Source organism: Tenrec ecaudatus, chromosome 8 (assembly GCF_050624435.1).
Source record: "Tenrec ecaudatus isolate mTenEca1 chromosome 8, mTenEca1.hap1, whole genome shotgun sequence".
NCBI classification, from domain to species: domain Eukaryota; kingdom Metazoa; phylum Chordata; class Mammalia; order Afrosoricida; family Tenrecidae; genus Tenrec; species Tenrec ecaudatus.
The window spans coordinates 99,004,151-99,026,213 of record NC_134537.1 but is presented as its reverse complement, the minus strand read 5'-3'; the positions used below and the strand labels follow the sequence as shown (position 1 = coordinate 99,026,213).

Genomic DNA, 22,063 nt, shown 5'->3' with positions numbered 1-22,063 from the left:
CACAAGAGCAATTGAATATTGAGAAAAATCTCCCATCCCAGATCAACTTCATAAATCCAACATTAGTCCATATGCCCAATACCAATCTATAAAGTCACCACAAAACACATGCAATGACACCAAATGGTAGGAAGATCACAGGCCAGTGGGTGGGAAGTATTGTGGATCCAGTGGTGTTGTAAGCATCTCAGCACTGGCAGGTCTCTATGTGGCTTCTCCAGCTCCAAGGATCTGGTTGCCATCACCCTGTCTCCATGTGTCTTGTCAGCTGCAATGTCTCCCAGAGAGCAAGTAGAGAGAGAGTGTGTCTCCCACCTCCAAGGAGGAAATCCAGGAATTCCCAGAATCCTCATGAGAAAGCCACGCCCACACATAGGCCTTATTGGCTATGACCTGATTGACAGGCTAGACTCCACCCCTTCACTCTTAATCCTCTCAAATTGACAAAAGATTATTTAACTAACACACCATTCTTCTTAAGGTTATCCATAGTTTGTTATGATTCACACAGTCAAATGCATTAGAACAGTCAATAAAATCCAAGTAAGCATCTCTCTTATATTCTCTGCTTTGAATCAAAATGTACTGGACATCAGCAATGATATCCCTTTTCCCCTTCATCTTCTGAATCCAGCCTGCACCTCTGGCAGCTCCCTGTCAATGTACTGTTGCAACCATCATTAGATTATCTTAAGCAAAATTTTACTTGTGGGTTATATTAATGATTTTGCTATTTTAAGCATTCTGCAGGGTCACCTTTCTTTGGGATGGGTACTAATAGGGATTTCTTCCCGCCAGTTGGCCAAGCAGCTGTCTTCCAAATTTTCTGTCACAGATGAATGAGTGCTTCTAGTACTTCATCAGCTTGTTGAAACATTTCTATTGCTATTCCAACAAATTCTGGAGTCTTGTTTTGGATAATGTTTTAAGTACAGCTTAACTTCTTCCTTCAGCACTATTGGTTCTCCTTCATATGTTTCCTCCTGAAATGGTGCAATGGGAACTAGTTCTTTTTTTGTACTTTTGGCAACTCTGTGTATTGTTTTCATCTTCTTTTAATGCTTCCTACATCATTCAATGTTCCCCCATAGAATCGTATTGTGACTTGGGGTTTGATGTATTTCTTCAGTTCTTTCCATTTAAGCAAGGCTGATCATGTTCTTCCTTTCTGGTTTTCTTACTCTAGGTCTGTACACATTCCATTATAATATATGACTTTGTTGAGCTGCCATTTGAAAGTTTCTATGCAGTTTTTTGACTTCATAATTTCTTCCATTTGCTTTATCTACTCTACAAATAAAAAGCAAGTTCCACAGCATCTTCTGACATCCACTTTGATCTTACTATGCTCTCTTTTTCATGAGCTTTTTCTTTCTTCATGAATGCTGTTCTTGGTGTCCTCCCACAGCTCATCAGGTCTTCTGTCATTAGTGTTCATTGCAGTGAGGCTGTTCTTGAAATGTTCTCAAAATTCAGATGAGATAAACTCATGGTCATATTTTGGCTGTCACAGACTATGTTAGTCTAGGTAGACTAGAGAAACAAGTCCATGGACACACATATGTGTATAAGAAAGAGATTTATGGACAAGAGCAATTGAACACTGAGAAAACATCTCAGCCCAGTCCAGAATCAAGTCCATAAGTCCGATATTAGCACATATGTCTAATACAGTCTATTAAGTCCTCTTCAGACTCACAAAACACATGCAATGACGCCAAATGTACAGCATCACAGCAATACAAAAACCACCAGAATGTAGCAAAGTGACTGACGAATGATGGTCACTCTGTACCTTTCTTGTATCCTCAAGTCATCATTCAATTGCTTACCCATGTACACCTTCCACATTGTGAGTTGTGTCTTAAATTTTTACTTCAGTCTTTTGAGCTTGGGAAATAACTGATGGCTTCTTCCCTTCAGATCTTCTGATTTTCTAACTCAGGGTCTTTGCAAATTCCATTATGATACCTACTGTAGTTGGTCTTTCTAATTGTTTATCATCCTCTGTACTTCAACATTTCTTCCTTTTGTTTTAGCTATTCTGTATTCAAAATAGATGTCAATATTTCTTCAAATATTCATTTTGCTACTTTATGGAATATTTTAAAATTAATTTTTGCTTCCTTTATGTATGATGCCATTGATATTATTCCATGGCTTGCCAGTTCTTTGTGTCAAATTTGTGTTCTTTGTGTCAAATTTGTTCTTGTGATATCTGTGAACTCAGGTATGACAGTCTCAAGGTCTTACTTGGCTCTCATGGAATTTTAAAGTTTCTCTTCAGCTTCAACTTGCATATGAGCAATTGATGCCCTGTTGGGCAGTTTTCCATAGAGTTTCTCCACTTCTGAAGAGTCCACTTAATTTCTGTACATTTCATCAGGCAAGGCCCATGTGTGTTATCGCTCTCAATCTTGTTGAAAATACCTTTGCAATGAATCAGTAAATTTCTTCATTTTTGTTATTAATGATTCAGGCATACATTTGAGTAATTGTCATTGTTACTGGAATTTTTGTAGGCATTTGGATATAATCTTATCACTTAGAGCATTGTACTTTAGGGTCGATCTTTATATGTGCTTCATGGCATTGTATGTGACACTTGTCCTCTTCATCATAATGACACAGCCTTCAAGCGTAGTGTGTAATCTAAAATGGTCAATCCTAGTTCATTTGAGGACCTTTAGTTTTAAAAGAGTATTTTATGCATTCCAAATTTCAAACTGAAAAATGTTTTGGCTTCATACTTCATGCATTCCATGTTCCAGGTAGTTCTGTGTTATTGTGTGACTCTTTTTCTTTCTTTACTTTACATGTGCCAAAGACACAGATACTTACTCCCTGAAGATTGCATTTTGTAGATGTACATTCTATAGGCAAAAGTTTGTCTTCCACGCACTTGTTTGCCATGCAAATCTAAAAACAAATTAAGCCAAAATAATTTAATTGGTATAATATTTGGTATTTGAATGCCAATATATTTATTAAATATAATAAATAATATATTTATAAAATAACTATTACTGGGGGAACCAAATAACTGTACTATGCACTAAATTGATGTCTTTGAACAAAACAGATGTAAGTGCTAACCCTCAAAATGCTTACCAGACAAAAACATACTGCAGACATAAAAAAAATTTAAACACAGAAATGAACACACATACAAATATATGCGTATATGCATGAGTTGATAAATACAATGAAGAAAATACAGTGAACATTATAAAAACATAGCACAAAAATCATTGTTAGGACTCTTAAATATGAGGGCACTTCAAGAAATTTATAGAAAATTCTATTATATTTTAATTTTATTATCCATAATATAAAAAATCTCCTTGTATGTAATTATAGTTGGGAACTTCAGAATTCTTCTTTCTGAAAATAATGAGATTAATAAAAAATAAATCCATAAAACAACCCAAACCTGCTGGTATGAGGTCAATTTTAACTCAAAGAAACCCTCTGAGACGGAGGAGATCTGCCCTGTGGTTTCAAGTGTGTAGATACTTCAAGAAGCAGATCATCATATCTTGCTTCACTGGTGTGGCTGTTAGCTTTGAATGGCTCACTTTATGTTAGAGCTGTGTTAGACTGGCTTGACTAGAAAACAAATCCAGGGATACTCATATATGTTTAGGAAGAGCTTGATATTAGGAGTAATTGTGTATCAAGTAAACATCCCAGCCAGGTCAAGTCCATAAGACTGTTCTTATCCCATGGTCCAATTCTAGTCCATAAATGCCTCTTCAGACTCACGCCACACTTGCAATGATGAAAAATGCAGGAAGATCACAAGCCAGTAGGTGCAAAGTATTGTGGATCCAGAGGTGGTGGAAGCAGCTCCAGGGCTCTTGCAGGTCTCAGTGTGACTCCACGTGGCTTTTTAAGGTGGAAGCAGAGAGAGAGTGTGTGTGACCTGCCTCCAGGAAGAGAGAGGCCAGCCTTGGAAAGCCTTGGAAAACCATTTATCTCGGCTGCCCTTCAATCAAGCTCTGACCTGATCGACTGGCTAAACTTCGCCCACATGTTCCTTTGGGAGCTATGTTGGCGCAGATAATCTGACAATCACAGAAGCCAAGTGATTAACCACTACAATCTAACTAGGCATCCTGAGTGATAAGATTACTATAAAGAAAATCAACAGGAATATGATGTTAAGAGCCATCAAGCCAGCTCCAATTTATAGTGATCCTCTGAACAACAAAAGGAAACGCTGCCATCTTCACAACTGTTGCTCAATTGGAACCTACTATTGCAGCCCTGGGTCAGGTTCCGAGAGGGTATTTCTCTTTCCACCCATCTTCTATTTTGCAATCATGATGTCCCTCTCCCGGGATCGGTCTCTCCTGCTATGGCATTCACAGCGCATATTAGGAAATCCTGCCATTCTTGATCTGAAGGCACCTTTTGGCCGTATTTCTTACAAAACAGACTTGTTTGTTCTTCGGGCAGTCCGTGGTACTTTCACAATCTTCGCCAGCACCAGAGTTCAAATGCATCAGCTTTTCCACACTCTTCCTTCTTCATTGCCCGTCTTTGACATGACTATGAGCATCATGACTTGGGTCAGGCACACTTTACTCTTCAAAATGACATCTTTGCTAATTGTCACTGTAAAGAGACATTGTGCAGCAGATTTTCCCTTTGCAACATATGGTTTGAGTGTATGACTACCACATGAGCATGGATTGTGGATCTGCGTCAATCCAGGACAGTCTCAATCTTTCTCTGGTCTGTCCTGATGTGAGTCTATTGGTCTTGTTGTGAGCACCTGAGATTCCTTCATATTGAGCTGCATTTCATACTGCAGGCCACAAACTTTCACTTTCATCAGAAAATGCTTCCAATCCTCCTGGTACTCAACAAGCAAGGTTATGTTATATGTAGATCACGAGCTCTTCGTAAGGATGTGAGGATTTTGTCTTCTTTACACACTGAAAGTTGGTTTTCTTTACCTTGATGTATAGAAGGCGGTGAGTGCTTTGATCTTCATCAGTAAGAGCTCCAAGCACTCTTGATTACCAATAAACAAGTTCTGTCACGTGCACATTGCAGGTTGTTAGTGAAAACCTTTCTCCACAGAGCACACGGGAGCAGATGAAGGGGCAGGAGGAGAGAGTGGAGCACAGCCAGGCCCACCAGGCCGTGATGATGATGTTCCTGAGTAGAGCAGCCAGTCCACAGAGAGAACAACAAGGCTGGCCCTACTATGAGACATGATGCCCCTCAGTGACTAAGGGCGATACAGGGGACAGCACCGGAGACACAGTGTGGGAATTGCACCTGACCTGATCCCACCACACCGAGGCAAATCACTGGGGGAGTGCAGCGGAACAGCAAGGGAATGGAGTGGCAAGGCCCCCAGGGAATGCTGAAAGTGGACTTTGGGGCCAGGGCGTGGTGCCCCAACAGACTGGACTGGAAAACGCTCCTAAGGGCCAGCAAACGATCCCTGAACTAACTACAAGCTTTTCTCTTGTGAACTGTTTTGTTCTGTTCTTTTTAAGTGGTTTGTTTTTGTTGTTTTGTTGTCTGGTTGTATACTGTTGCTTTGTTTTCCTCTGTCTAGTTTTCGTGCATGTTTGTGACTCCACAGGTCTGTCTGAATAGGACAGGCTTGATGAACTATCTGGAGGAAAAACAACGGGACCGACAGTTCCGGGGGGACTTGGGGTGGGGGGGTAGGGAGGGTAAGGAAGTAGTGTTAACAAACCCAGGGACAAGGGAAAAACATGGGACCCCAAATGGTAGAGAAGGGGGAGTGGCAGGCCTGGTGGGAAATGATCAAGGGTAAGGTTGCTTAGAGAAGAGGTATACTCTAGCCCAGGTGGCGATGAAGCATGGTAGTAGGGCAGGAGGAAAGTCAAGGGAGATGGAGGAAAGAGCTAGGAGTCAAAGGGCATTCATGGAGGTCTAGACAAAGACATGTACATGCAAATATATATAGGAGGATGGGGAAATAGATCTATGTGTCTATATTTATAGGTCAAGTATTAAGGTGGCGGAAGGACCTTGGGCCTCTACTCAAACACTCCCTCAATGCATGAATACCTTCTTTTATTAAATTGGAACTCTATGATGCTCACTCTCCAGACACAACGGCTGGAGCCAAAGTGTGTGAACAAGTAAATGTGGTGAAGAAAGCTGATGGTGCCCGGCTATCAAAAGAGATGGTGACTTGGGTCCTAAAGGCTTGAAGATAAACAAGCGGCCATCTAGCTCAGAAGCAACAAAGTCCACATGGAAGAACACACCAGCCTGTGTGATCGAGTGGTCCCAAAGGGATCAGTTACCAGGCATCAAAGAACAAAACATCATATCATTAACTGCACACCTCCATGATAGGATCGCTGAAGACAAATGGGTGCATGGGCAAATGTGGTGAAGAAAGCTGATGGTGCCCGGCTATCAAAAGAGATAGTGTCTGGGGTCTTAAAGGCTTGAAGGTAAACAAGCGGCCATCTAGCTCAGAAGCAAATAAGCCCATATGGAAGAAGCACACCGGCCAGTGCGATCACGAGGTGCCCAAGGGACCAGGTATAAGGCATCATGCAAAAAAAAAAAGATATAAGTGTGTGTATGTATGTGTATATGTATATATGTATGTGTATATATGTATATATATATCATATCAAATGAAGGGGGAAGTGCAGAGTGGAGAACCAAGGCCCAAGTGTCGGCCAATGGAGATCCCCTCATAGAGGGGTTTAGGAGAGGAGATGGGTTAATTAGGGTGTGAGGTAGTATCGATGAAGAACACAGCTTTCCCCCAGATCCTGGATGCTTTCTCCCCCCAACTACCATGATCCGAATTCTACCTTGCAGGGCTGGATAGGACAGAGGCTGTACACTGGTACATATGAGGGTTGGAGGTACAGGGAATCCAGGGTGGATGATACCTTCAGGTCCAAGGGTGTGAGGGACGATGCTGGGAGAGTGGAGGGTGAGTGGGTTGGAAAGGGGGAACTGATTACAAGGATCCACATGTGACCTCTTCCCTGGGAGAGGGACAGCAGAGAAGGGGGGAAGGGAGACTCCGGATAGGGCAAGATATGACAAAATAACGATGTATAAATTACCAAGGGCATATGAGGGAGGGGGGAATGGGGAGGGAGGGGGGAAAAAAGAGGACCTGATGCAAGGGGCTTAAGTGGAGAGCAAATGCCTTGAGAATGATTGGGGCAGGGAATGTATGGATATGCTTTATACAATTGATGTATGTATATGTATGGATTGTGGTAAGAGTTGTATGAGTCCCTAATAAAATGTAAAAGAAGAAAAGAGAAAAAAATGATTAGGGCAAAGACTGTACAGATGTGCTTTATACAATTGATGTATGTATATGTATGAACTGTGAAAAGAATTGTATCAGCCCCAATAAATTGTTAAAATAAATAAATTTTAAAAAATAAATAAATAAAAATAAAACAAACAAAAAAAAAGAATTACCATAAAAAAAAAAGAAAACCTTTCTCCAATCGTAATGCTAGGCTCTTCTTCATCTAGTCCAGCTTCTCAGATCATTTGCTGAAATAAGTTTGATGGAAAGGTACAACACTGACACACATGATTCTTGTTCTTTCAAATAATTGCTACTTGGTCTGTGTGTAGGGTCTACATGAGCACAATTAAATGCTCTAGAATTTCCTTTTTTGTAACTTTTTATGACACACATAGATGACTATCTTTGCAAAGACAATAAAGCACAATTATCTTCCTGATCGCTGTTTTCATTCTATATCCACCTGATTTAATGAAAAATATCCCTATTTCATGCCCTTTTCTTAATCTTACTTAAATAGCAAGTAGCTCCCTGGCAATTTTGTGCTATATCTGTTTTTGAATTCAATGAAATTCTTGGACCTTAAAAACAATTTAAAACAAAATTCCTGCTGTGCTTATTATTTATTGAAATGTTTTTCACAGTAAGCATTTATATTTATATATGAAATGAACTGGAATAGATAAAACAATCTCAAACCACTTTATCAGGAGCTAATCCAGACATCATACCATTTCATGTTGTACAATCATATCAAGCAGTGTTGTACAATCACCACCACAATCAGTTCCAAGCCATTTTCTTCCTTCTTGAAGACAACGGGAGACTCAAACCCTCCTCTCCTCCCAATGGCAAAATTGAAACAACAAATTACAGCAAAGCGTTGTAATTGAGGCAGTGTGTCATCAACATAAGGATATGCATGAAGATGTATGAGTAAGCATAAGATTCCTTATATAAACTTGAATGTTTATGAACAAGTGTTACCAACAGAAGCACCAAGACAATTCAGTGGAGAAAAACTATTCTTTTTAACCAATAGTGCTTGAAAAACTGAGTATTGACATTGAAAATAATTATGTTAACCTCCACCATCACATCACAAACAATAATTAACTCAAAATGGAATGTCATTAAAATTATTAAAATATTATTTAAAGGATTATTTCAAAATAAGTAACCATCTAAGTGAAGAGTCAACAACATCCACACGGAAGACTCATACCAACTGTGTGATCGAAAGATAACTCATAAGATCCAAAAGTGGATAAGGGAAGAGTAATTGTGCCCAAAACCTAAATATCCAGAATGCAGAAAACAATGGGTGATTGTAGTAGCCCAAGATCCACTTCCAGGGTCTCTACATGGGATAAGCTTCCAGTGAATCCCAATGCACACTGGATAGAAATGACAATAATGCAAATAATGAGACTGGTGAGTCTCTGGGGACACAGAGAGAGAGGGAAAGTGGAATCGATATCAATGTGTGAAAGTCGGGGATAAAAGCTACAAAATTGATCGCGATGATGACGCCACAGCCCTTTTTGATATAACTGAACCTCTGAATTGTGGTATACGTTAATTATAGATCAATAAAAAGGGAATAATATAAATCTCTGTGATCTTGAACTAATTGATAATTTCAAAAAATAAAATAATAGAATAATCAGACTACATCATAATTTAAACTTTTGTGTTTGCAAAAGAGACCACCAAGAAATGGAAGGAAAAGACAAACAAAGAGCAGGTATGGGCAAGGTGTTTGAATAGGGAGTTCGTTTAAAAAAGACTATTGTAAGGTGGCTAAAATAAAAAAACACAGAAAACACAAAGACATGACAAATTTGGAAGATGTATTGGACTGCAATCTGCAAAGTTAGCAGTTTGAAACCACCTGTTGCTTGTAAGGAGAAAGAGGAGGCTTTCTGTTCCCATAAAGGGCTACAGTCTCAGAAACTCGCGTGGGCAGTTCTATCCTGTCGGGCAGGAATGCTGTGAGACAGCATTGACTCGAGGGCAGTGATGTGTCATTTACCCGAAATGCTACTCAGGAGCAAACATGGCAAGATTCCTTCTCAAGGACTTTGGACAGTGAGATCATGGGAAACAACCTCATGCTTGGTTAAGAAGAGCAGCTAAAACAGGAAGGAAAACTTTGCATAACATGGATTAACATAGTGGCTACAACAATGGGTTCAGTACCACTGACTCACTGCGTTGTACATAGAGTCCCCGTGAGTCGCAACCCAGGTCATAGCACCTAAAGGGTACAACCGTCCGATTATAATCTGCATTTTTCAAAGTAAACTCATGAGACATAAAAATTCAAAGACCAATTTTAAACTTCCACTCCCCAAAAAAAACAAATTTATTAACATAAATACCTCAGAAATGCGCCCAACATTTAAGTTAGTAACCTTTCAATTCTGGATGGTTCCCTTAGGCGATCGCACCCCATTACACTCCCTCACGGCCAAGTCATTTCATCCCATCTGTTTCCCCACCCACTTCCTCACTCAGATTGACCAAGAACACAAGGTCATTTGGTGTGAGTAACACACATGATAACTCGTAGAGCCATAGCGAAAAGTCACTGCATTTCAGGCCATCTCTGGCTCTTAGAACCACTGTCCCCTCTTAATCACTTTATTATGAGCACAACCATTAGAAGCTTCAAGTCAGCCACCCCATGAAAGCAATTACAGGCTTATTTATTAACAGTATTGATCTCTGCTGCCTTTAACTCTTGAAAACCTCCCACTACCTTCCCAAGCCTACATCATCTATATGAGCCTCACTTTCATTATAATGCCTTCCCCTTCACCTGTTAGCATTTGCCAACTCTCTAGCTAATGATGTATCTAACTAATGATGTGTCTAGCTAATGATGTATGCTAGTGTAAAAACCTATTCTTGACTATGCACACGTGTTAGATTGTGTGAGTCAGAACGAACTGTGGACAGCATAAAAAATGGAAATTCTACAACACTTAATTGTGCATATAAGAAATCTATTCATAGACTAAGAGGCAGTAGTTAAACAGAACAAAGGAATACTGCCTGAGTTAAAATCAACAAAGATATGCATCAGGATTGTATTATTTCACTATATCTATGCATTTTTTATACTGAACAAATACTCCGAGAAGCTGAACAAATAATTCACGTGAAGGAGAATTCAGGATCAGGACAAGAGTAAAGTTCATTAACAAACTGTGGCATCTATAGGACATAATTGTCCTGGCTAAAAAGCCAGGAAAACTTTAGGTACTTACTGATGATAATGAACACTGCAGGTTTTTAGCTTGGATCACAATACAAGTAAAATATATTCTCACAATTGGACAGATAGGCAACATCATAAAGGAAAAGAGATAGATGTCGTCAAGGATTTTATCAGACTTGTATCCACACTCCCTGTTCCTAGAAGCAGCAGCCAAGAAATCAAATGACGTGCTGCATTAGGTAAATCTACTGCACAGGGACTATTTGAAGGACTAAGGACCAAGGAGGCCACTTTGAGAACTTAAGCACCCCTGATCCAAGGCATGGCTTTTCCCATTGTGTTTTTCGAAAGCAAATGAAGGGTGTAGGTGAATAAGGAAGACAGAAGAAGTGATACATTTAAATTATGGTGTTGGATATGAACATTAAAGGAACATGGACAACCTGAGCATAAACAAATCTGTCTTAGGGGAAGGGACCTTAGGAGTTAGTGGAGAGGTTCTGTCTCATATAATGTGGACATTTTTTCAGAAAGAACTAGTCCCGGAAAACGGACAGCACACCTAGTTACACAGAGCGTCAGAGGAAGAACTTCCAAAGATGGATTGGCAGAGTGGCTACAACAATGGACTCACACCTACTTATGTGTCCTCTACGAGATTTGAAGAAATGTTTGCTTTCTTTATTGCATTCTTTCATGATTCACATAGTTTTAGTAAGTACAGACAATTTGTAATACCTGTCTTTAAAAAGTCATGCTATTACATATATCGTAACCTAAGGATTCTATGTGATTTGATTTATACTCTACCTTACTATCACCACAGACGGTTCCGCTTGGTACCCACATATGGCTATAATTTTCATGTCTGTATGGAAAATACAAACTAACACATATGTCTCCTTCAACGCCAGCATAAAGGATAGAAGCATCTTCTTTTGAAAGTGGAAATTCACTCTTATATATGCACATTAGTTTTCCACAGCGTAGATCACTATAAATATAGCAAAAATAAATAAAATAATGACTTTTTCATCATGAAAATGAACAAGTCAGGGTGCAGTATAGCACCAATGAAACATACAACTTTCCTCTAGTTCTTTAATGCTTCTTCCCCCACCCCCCACTATCATGATCCCAATTCTACCTTACAAATCCAGCTATAACAGAGCATGTACACTGGTACAGATAAGAGCTGGAAACACAGGGAACCCAGGACAGATAAACCCCTCAGGACCAATAATGAGAGTAGCGATACCAGGAGGGGAAAGGGATGGTGGGGGAGAAAAGGGGAACTGATCACAACAATCTACATATAACCCCCTCCCTGGGGGATGGACAACAGAAAGTGGCTGAAAGGAGACATTGGTCAGTGAAAGGCATGAAAAAATAGTAATTAATGAATTATCAAGTGTTCATGGGGGAGGAAGGGTGGGAAAGAGAGGGGGAAATGAAGAGCTGATACCAAGGGCTCAAGTAGACAAAAAATGGTTTGAAACGATGATGGCATCAAATGTACAAATGTGCTTGACACAATGGATGGATGGATGGATGGATTGTGATAAGAGCTGTATGAGCCCCAATAAAATGATTTAAAATATATGTATATATTATTTCTAAAGAAATAAATTGTAAAAGCAATCATTGTAAGCAAAATAATGTATTCAATTAATTATAAAGGACTAAATAATATGGTAGCATTGCCATGTAATATATATTAGCTTTAATATGCATTACTATTTGATTTCATGTTTTACCTTGACCTGCTCCATTCACTTTACTTCTAGACTATCATATTGTGTTCACATCAACCTCTGTCCTTTTGATTTTATAATATTCATTTTCTTTTTAATTATTTATGAGCTATAATTTTTCCTCCAAAAGGCTGTATAATAGAATAATAGAAAATGCAGGTTGATCCAATAATTTGTACTTAGCCACTGGTTTTGGCATAGTGGGTTAAGGGTTGAGCAGCTAATTGTAAAGTCAGTAGTTCAAACTCACCAGCTGCTTGGAGTGAGAAAGATGGGGCTTTCTATTCTGGTAACATTTTACAGTCTTGGAACCCCACAGGGGCAGCTCTACTCTGTCCTATTGGATTATAATGACACTTTAGCAGTGAGTTTGGTTTTGGTTTGGGAGCATTTAATATATAATAATCAATTAAGAAGATAACTGAATCAATATAACCAATGTTTATTGATAGAAATAGAGTTAGGAACACATTGCCGTGCTGCCCTGAGGATGCTGTTGACGGTAGATGTGTCAACTCTCTCTGGTAACCAATGAGAGCTCACTAAGGCAGTGAGCTTATTAGTCACTACATTCAACAATCATATATGTTAAAACTTTCCTGTTCCACATACAGTCTTAAAAGAAATAAAACCAACCAGAAGATTTTTAAAAGAATATATTTTGTTGTTCATCATATGCACATAAAATATACATAATTTGATAGTTTCTTCAAGTAAAATTTCTTGGCATTGATTATGTACTGTAAGTTGGACATAAGTTCACTACTGCTTGAGATTCCTAAATAGTCTTCCAAGTTGCTATTTTCCAGTTGGTTCCATACAAATTGGTCTTAAAAGAGCATAATGCCCAAGACATACTTTTTAAAACAAACAGAAAAACAAATAAAACCTAAACTATTAATTGGCACTGTCAGGTAGATTTTGGACCGCCAAGGTGAACCAGTGAAACCTACAAATGGCTCCACAGGTGCAAGGATGATGCTATTTGGTTGGGTTTTTGTTTGTTTGGTTTTGCTATTTGCTCTTATAAAGATCTGTAGCCTAGGAATCTCCATGTAGGATTCATCTGAGTCAGAACTGACAGGTGGCAGTGCACGTACCGCCTATTTTGAGGCATCATTTTGGTAGATTTGGCATCTTCATTGAATCCAAATTATGTTTTCTTAAACTTTCTTTGAATTTTAGTTTAATTTGCTGCCCTGGAGGAAAGAGTAGGTGCATTGACTTGCGAGAAAAATATTATTCAGCGCAACTGCCCTAGATCTGTCTCATCAATGCAGTTTTCACTGATATGAAAAGTATCTCCTAATAAGCCCCCATAGTTGGTGAATGCCCTTTAAGAAAATAAGTCAAGATTGCCATTTTGGAGTCTCCAAAACAGCCCCATAAACGTGTGACTAATCTCTCTGTGTTGAATGTAACTGACTCAGAAGCTCCCTTACAGGCAGTGATGAAAGGTTTCCCTGGAATGACAGCTCCCTAATGCAAATAAGACGTGTGTATTACTTAGAGAACCTCTCTGCAGTCATGCCCTGATCACAGGTGTGTGCTTGACCTGGCTAGTAATTGAAAGGGAGAAAGAGAATAAACATATTTTATTTTTATTTATCCTTGTATGCCCAAGCACCTGGCCCATTATGAACTACAGCTTATAGCCGGGTTCTCTACCTCCTTCCCATCCTCCATCATCACTCTGTAATAAACTTTGATATCCAATCTTTTCTTCTAATCAGTTGTTTATGTGATTCTCAACCTATTTTATTTGCACATTCAGCTTTAAATGAAGTATTTCGATTCCAAGCAAGAAAAAATATATAAAATTCTTTGGATTTTTATTGATTTCACTGAATTTAATTTTTCTTCATGTGTATATTTAGCACAAAATATCAGATTATCTTATTAATACCACTCTGTGGGGTATTGAATTCTTAAAATTTTTAGGTTACATATTGCTAGTATATACAAATTAATTTTATAGTGCTATCATGCTATATTTTCTTATTGATTTTAATGGATCTGGAATGTTTGTTTATTTGTTGTATATTTTACACTCTTGATGGTGATATCTGAATAGAAAGATCTTCATACTTTCCCTGGTTCTTACATCTTTTGTTCCTTTTTCACCCCTCTGTATGTAGGAGAGTCTTCAGGAAAATTACTGAACTTGAGTACCACTCTCAGGTTTCTTTACCTAATTCCTGATTTCTGGAGAAATTTATTCAAATTTTTACTATTTAATATAAGGTTAGCTATGATTACGTTTATCAGATTAAGGAATTCTCTTATGTTACTAGTAAACTAAGATATTTTATTACAAACGGTTATTAAATGTTATGTGACATGTTATATCCTTTATTCATTAATTTGCTGAGTTTTATTGACAGGTTTATTTTGAGTGTTTGAATACAACTTTGGCAGGATAAATATCACTTTTATGTATTGCTGGTTTGGTTGCTAATGATTTCCTTAGTACTGTTAATTTTTTCTTTCATATATGCTCACTTAGCCTCTTCTCCTGTTTTCAGTGATGTTATATTCAGGTTATGTTTACCTACGTGGAGGATTTGTGAGGTACCTCTTTTTTATATTTCTCTAAAATGTTTTCTATATTATTGGTATTATTATTTTTCATTTAGAAAAAATCCCAATGACAATTGATTCAAAACTGAGTGAAATATTCTTTATTGTATTTTTAACTGATCATCCTTGCAGCGGTTTTACCAATTTATAAAGTATGCAAAAACAAGATGTGTGGCTTACTTGAGGCTCTCTGGTGTTATGGGTTTATACATTTAATGTTATCCAATGAATTTAGTGTTTCGTCGTTTCCTAAGAGAAACTGCCTGTGTGCCCTGTTTCATAATTGTGTATGCCAGGAGAAGAAAAAGACGTACTGCTTCAAAGGTTCGAAGTGATACATGCATGAGTTCATTCCAAATAAAACCCTGTGATTTCCTGAGAAGTGAAGTGTCTTTGTGGGGGATTGCTGGCTTAGAAAGGCCATCTTGTGGTTAATATAAAGTATGAAAAGGGGTTCTGATGATTCAAGCAGTCATGCCCATGTTGTAGTGCCCTAATCACCCTTAGAACGGAGGCCTCAATCATGAGTACATAATGAAGCCAATAAAATTGTGGTCATGGAAGCTCCCTGATCTTCCAGCTTAACCAAGGACACCCATACACAGGCAAAGGAAATGTGTCCTTTGGGATGGGAAACTTCATACTGGGAATCTTCCCAAACTGTACCACTGCAGTTAATTCCTTGGAGTTTGTTTCCTAACTGTAAGTCCTGTGAATCATTTTAGGGAATGAACATACCCAATGGAGTAGTAAGAGCCAGGAGTTCAAAAGAAGGAGAGAGCTGGAAAAACTTGTGGGTATAACGACTGCTCCGGAAAAGTAGAAGCCCCCTGCATTTGCAGCCAGCAGTTGAGGGGTCAGGGTACTTTGTCAATCCCCAGACTTGCTGCTGCCATCAGAAGCATTCAATTGATTTGGGACTCTAAAGGATGATTTCCTTTTTCCCTGTGAGATCTGACGCAGCGAGTTAGTTAAAGTTTATTGTGCTAACCTGGCCAATAAAGACATGTAGGGTTAATTGAAGGGCAGAGAAATAACGGCTCTGTGAGCCTTGCCTTTCTAATTCTTGGGTCTCTTGCTTTGTGATGGTCGGACCTGGGTGCAGCTGCCTTAGCCAGTTCCCTGCTTCAGTTGGCAAGGCTCACTTCCTGCAAGACATCCTGAGGAGAAGCCACATGGCTTTACCCCATGCAGCCCTGGTGCTGGAGCAGCCATCTGGAGACCCCTGCCAGTGCTGGGATGCTTACACATTCACTGATTTAACTTTCCTCCTGCAGTTGGCATCATTGTGTGTGTTTTGTGAGATGGAGGAGGACTTTGTAGATCGGTGTCAGACATATGGGTTAATATTGGACTTGTGAACTTGGGCAGCACTGGGTTGGAAAGTTTTCTTGATGTGCACTTACCCTTTATATAAAACTCTCTCTTATGCATGTGAGTTTCTGTGGATTTGTTTCTCTGAAGTACCCAGACTAACGCCCCTAGTTTGAAGTAATGGCTGTAGGTGTCACTAAGTCAAATCCAAGTCACGGCATCAGATAGGTAATAGTTGTGTGCCTAACAGTATGAATTACAGTCCAACATAATAAAATATCCACTTTTTCTTGATATCAGCTAGGAGAATAAAACAAATTACAACTTCGTATTCCTGTGCAGCTGATCAGTTCTTACACTAACTTTCCCCCAATTAAACTGAAGAGCTGCACAGAAATACAAATACATATTAAGATCAAGAAGTTAAGGAAATTTCCATCTAAAGGAGGAAATTTATGCGAAGGGTACAGACTGAGAAAAAGTTTATCAGAAACTACCCAAATTGTTAAATTATTTTCCAGAGTGATCTTATCCAAAGCTACAGAAGAACTCTGGGAAATGTTCAGTGCTTCCTGTAGTATCATATAAACATATCACATAATTATAGCTTTCTTTCCTTCCAATATACCATTCTATTTGAATACATCCATTAAAGGTAGCTAAGACCTCCAAATCAAGCTAGTCACATTTCATGGAACTATCTTATCTTCAAACTTACTTAGCATCACTGGTATATAAATTCTTCAACAATTGCTCATTAACTGCCTTATTTTTAGCTCTATATAAGATATAAATATGTATATTTAAATGCATATAATTGTAAGAGGTATGTGATATTTTTACAATATATGCATAATTAAAATTCAACTATTTGTAAATGCTCATGCAATATTTGACTATACATTATATCATGAACTTTTTATACTTTAAATTGAAAAATCAGAGTAACATCAAATGAAATATGTTTCAGTAACATTTTAATTTCAGTTTTTAATCATAATAAACATCCATTGATAAAATTTATATAGCATGGCTTATGGAACAATACTTCTCTAAGTGCTTTTAGTAAGTGACTGATGTCAGTCTTGACAATACCAAAAACAGACTGTTTATTATTATCCTACTTTACAATGAAATAATCAATCACCTAAAGATAGCAAACAATCATCTGTGCATTATGGATTTGAACTTATTTTGGCTACTGACTAACTTATTCTGGACAACTATCAAGTTCCCTTGATTTCACCCCTACAAAGATGAAGATCTGTTAAGGAAAAAATAGTAACATGCAAAGTTAAAATGACCGGTTATATCAACTTATAAGCATGAAGAAGGCAAAAATTATATCTAGAATTTTATAGGAATTATTATAAATAATAGAAATTAATGTCACAATGACTATACTTTAGTTATAGATTTAATTCAAAATATTTAAATTAAGGCCATACATACAAATAATCTATTCTTAAAACTGTGTACAGGTTTTAGTACTTACGCAAACGTGCATGGTATAAACCCTCTAGGGCTTAAGCCACAATTTCCAAATTGGTCATTCCTAGAGTTCAGTTCTTCAAAACAAGCTTGAGAACCATACTGAGTACCTAGAAAACAGAACAAGGAAATTTAATCATATCGATATGAAAAATAAATTCAATATTTGATTTTAAATCATTTTATAATAGTAATGATTTTGAAATGTGATATCTAAACATACTTTTTAAGTCTTAACAACGTTGAAAAACAAAACTCACACCTATTCCATCTTTGGGTAAAAGTTAAAGATTTAAAAGTGTCTTTATTATCTATATTCACCTCCTAGAAAGTACTTCATAAAACTAAATATTATTCTACTTTATATTCTCTCATTTCTTCTAATTTCTATTGTTTCTATAATATACATATAAGTAGATTTTAAAATTTTACAAATATAAATTCAAAACATCCATATCTATCTGTAAACTTCTTTTGCTTCAATATATCTGTCGTTATGCATCAATCAAATTATTTTCCTTAAACACAATTTTCTCACACTAAAAACTTCAAAGTCAATCTTTATTCTCACATCTGGTATGTAATCCATTTGAAAATGCTTAACATAAAAAAGTAGTTTTGTTAAAAATCTTTTTTAGTCCTCAAAATTAGAAAACTACCTACGGTAATGCTTAGAAAATCCACTCACCTTAGTACAAAGCTATGACATTACTCACAATAGCCATAATGTGGAAAAGCTATCAACAGATAAATGGGCAAGCAAAAGGCATAAATGCATAAATGTGACGGATTACTACTTGATCATAAAGATAAATAAAATCCTGATAAATGCCACAAGTTGAATGAATCTTAAAATATTTATACTGAGTGGATGAAATCATTAATTAAAGTGTAAATATTGTATGAGCCACTTACAAGAGAAGAGTGAACAAATTCAACAGTTTACTTTCGCGAAGTTTAGTGATGGTTACAAGGGGCAGAGCAAGAGGTGTTGCATTAAGGATGTCACAGAGATGGAAATGGATAATGGTGATAGCTCAATAACATGATGAACCTAACTAACAACATTGAATTATACTTATAAAGAAAGCTAAAATAGTCAATATTTTACATATACAAGGCGGTACTGCCCCCAAATGGAATTTTTTTCAAAGCTATGTAATTTTTTTTAACAAAACAACCTTATCACCATAAAAGTACTCTCCATTACACTTGATAATTAGTCAAATCTGTGATTCCATTCTTGGAAACATTTTTCAAAGTCATCTGTTTGGTTGGTTGACAGCACCTCCCTCATTTATTGTTTTGTTTTTCCCGTCACCTCTTCTATGTCCTCAAACCACTGTCCTCTCATTTCCCTCGTGCTGTTTTTTGCCCAAAATTGGTGCATTGAGATGGCTGTGTGGCAAAACCAGTCTCCTGCCACAAATCAGGCCGTATTAGGTGAAACTGTTACACAATCTTTTCAGAACCTCTGAATAGAAACTCGATGAACAGTCTGACCTGGTGGAACGAAATCCAAATGCACTATCCCCTCACATCCAAAACACAAATGAGCATCATCTTGACTTTTTATGTCACGTGATGAGCTCCGTTAGGCAAGGAGATGATGGCATCTGCCATTGGGTTGATTGATGTTTGCTATCGGGCTTGTAAGAACAGCACCATGTTGACCTTGGGGGAAAAAGTCTGGGTCACTTCGGAGCTGTTCTTTCAAAGCATGGCTTGTTTCCCCTTGACCTTCTTTTTGCTGGTTAGTCTACACCCGAGACACAAATTTCGCAGAGACCCTCTCATTCCCAAATCTTTCATTAAAATTCCCTGAACTCGGCTCCAGGATAGCCCAGATAACTCCCCCATGTCTTCAATGATGTGTCGTCCATCTTTGAGCATAAGTGCTGGAATTTTGTCATCATTTTCGTGCATTCGTGGAGCTGACGGACATCCAGAAGGAGCTTTGTCATCTATCGACATTTCACTTTCGAAACCAGAAAAACACGTGTACACTTGAACTTTTCTCATAGCGCTATCCTTGTCAGCTCTTTTCAACATCACAACAGTTTCAGCGACATTGTTCCCTAGCAGGAAACAACATTTCACAGCTGCACGCTGTTCTCTTAAATCGATCATCACAAAAACGAGGTGCGAGCAAAGCTGATTTTTAAAATATTCACTTTGACCAGAGAGAACCTTCCCAGGGCCACGATGGGTGCACCAACTCAGAGCGAGTTGCTGAAGGCTCGCCTAGCGGAGGAAAAAAGGTGTCCCATGAAAGCTCCGCCCAGCGTTCTTGGTTCCATTTCTGCATTTCTTATATTTTACATTTCAATATGGCATGATAGTCACTCAGCCGATTCGTTGTTATTTTTACGCAGAGTTTAATTTTCAAGATCTCAAATGAATTCTTTTGTAAAATACCCCTTCAAGAACCAAATTCTCTGACTCTAGAACCAGGATTAAAATTCTTCCTCAACTTCCTAGCTGTCAAGGATTTCATTTTGTGTGGATCCACAGTAAGTTATCAGAAAGCAGTAGTGACGAAATCAAAGGGTGTATTTCATTGGGCAGATGTAATATTTTTCAGAAGAGATTGGCGTTAGCATTTGCGGAAGGCTTCTTAACCACACATGCGATTTGGTTAACACAGCCTTGCTTGCTGAAAGCACGGAGGCCTGGAAGCACCTGCTAATGAAAATCAGAGCGCCACCTTCGGTACAACTTGAAATCCAGTGTAGAGAATACTCTCAGGCTAACAACTGGATCAACAGAAACCATTAAAACGAAGAGAGAAAAACCAACTCATCGCCATCTAGTCGCACCGGGTAGAACTGCGCCCGTGGTTATGCAGGCTGCTTCTAACATCATTCTAGAGATAGCAATGAGCCAAATTAAATGATGGTCAATCTTCACGTTACATTTCTTTCTTCTGATACACGATTTTCCACTCTGAGTTGTTTTGACTCTCCTCGGTTGTTTAGTGAGTCTTTGGCCACTTCTGATACTTATACCTTTATATTTGCATAACAATGAGCAGCACTTCCGTGGAGCAAGAGTGACCCCAGGTCCTCAGCTCTGCTCTGAAATCCCTAGATTCCTGTTGGCTATCTGCCCTTCGCTTTCACCACAGATCTTTACACGCTCATTGTGTCATCATTTTAGTTTTCATTTCAGTCCTAAGTGCTTAATATGAAACGTGTCATAATTTTTGGTAGGATACATCTGTATTTGTTATGAATTTAGATCTGATTCTGAAATCTGCTACTCTCTTAATTCCATGTTTCTAATACGCTCTTTTTATGACTAGCAGTCATTGCTATGCCTGTGCCCACTGCCATCAAGCTGATTCTGGCTCCCAGAGACCCTAAGCCGAAAAACGTTTCTGAGACAGGAAAACTTTATGGGAACCGTCCGTCTCACATTGCTCCTGCAGAGTGGCTGCTGGGTTTGAACTGTGACCTTGTCATTAGCAGCTCAACATTTATCCAACAGTGCTTCGAGGACCCCGCAGGACAAACATGGGACTCTTTTACTGTAAAAACAGTAGATTTACTTTCATCATTTGGGTTCATAAAATGGTTTCTGGAATTATTCCACTGAGACTTCTTACATTTTTAACTGTGACTGCATCACTGTGCGGTTCTGTGTGATTTCAATTCCATCTATATTTTTTGTTTATGTACAGATGCATGTTTACCATCACCCTTATTCATCCTAACTAACCAATCATTTAATAAATAAGATTCAGAGTAGAATAATCAAATCTATTCAGGTCTGAGTTCTTCAATCCACAAATTCAAATAATCATAATTTTGAATGTCACCCATTTATATATTTTTAGAATTACCACAATATTTATTTCCAATCTAGTTCAAATTTTTTTAAATTCCCCCTGAGGGTATATATGATCCGTTTCAATCTGTTTAATAAACAAGGTGAATTGACATGGTGGCTGCAACAATGGGCTCAAACATAGTAATTGTGAGGAAGGCACAGGACGAGGCAGTGTTTTATTCTCTTGTCCATAGGGATGCTATGGGCTGGGGCTGACCAGAAGGGATAACATTTTAAGTGTATAATGCAACATACTACTTAGTGTATGACCAGTATGGGAACTTCTTTCTAGTCTTCAACGAAACGAAATCAATTGAAACCCAATTACAATACGTACCTTGACCAAAGACTTCTTCACATACCTTCGTCCCATCCCTGCATTTTCCTTTCAAGCAGACCCACTTATTCATGTTGCATCGATAGCCGTCATGAAGGTAGAAATTCTCTGGGCAAAAGTTAGAGGAGCCATTGCAATATTCAGGGAGATCGCACTCATCTTCTGGTAATCTACATATTTCTCCTTTTGCCCGTAGCTGAAAGGAAAAGAAAATAGTGCTGAATAAGACTAGATGAAGT

At 38.1% G+C, this 22,063-nt stretch overlaps 2 protein-coding genes across 2 annotated transcripts in view; both read right to left on the bottom strand.

Moving 5' to 3' along the window:
* LOC142455486 (disintegrin and metalloproteinase domain-containing protein 2-like) overlaps positions 1–18,381 on the bottom strand; it is a 115,042-nt gene extending 96,661 nt beyond the window's left edge. The window contains exons 1-2 of the mRNA XM_075557218.1: positions 18,369–18,381; positions 17,661–17,766 (exon numbers count right to left, since the gene is read on the bottom strand). Of these exons, the coding sequence (XP_075413333.1) occupies positions 17,661–17,766; positions 18,369–18,381 (119 nt within the window). The remainder of the gene's footprint in view (positions 1–17,660; positions 17,767–18,368) is intronic.
* A 988-nt stretch (positions 18,382–19,369) lies between these two features.
* The window catches only part of LOC142455485 (disintegrin and metalloproteinase domain-containing protein 2-like), a 38,078-nt gene continuing 35,384 nt past the window's right edge, over positions 19,370–22,063 (bottom strand). The window contains exons 13-14 of the mRNA XM_075557217.1: positions 21,825–22,020; positions 19,370–19,734 (exon numbers count right to left, since the gene is read on the bottom strand). Of these exons, the coding sequence (XP_075413332.1) occupies positions 19,370–19,734; positions 21,825–22,020 (561 nt within the window). The remainder of the gene's footprint in view (positions 19,735–21,824; positions 22,021–22,063) is intronic.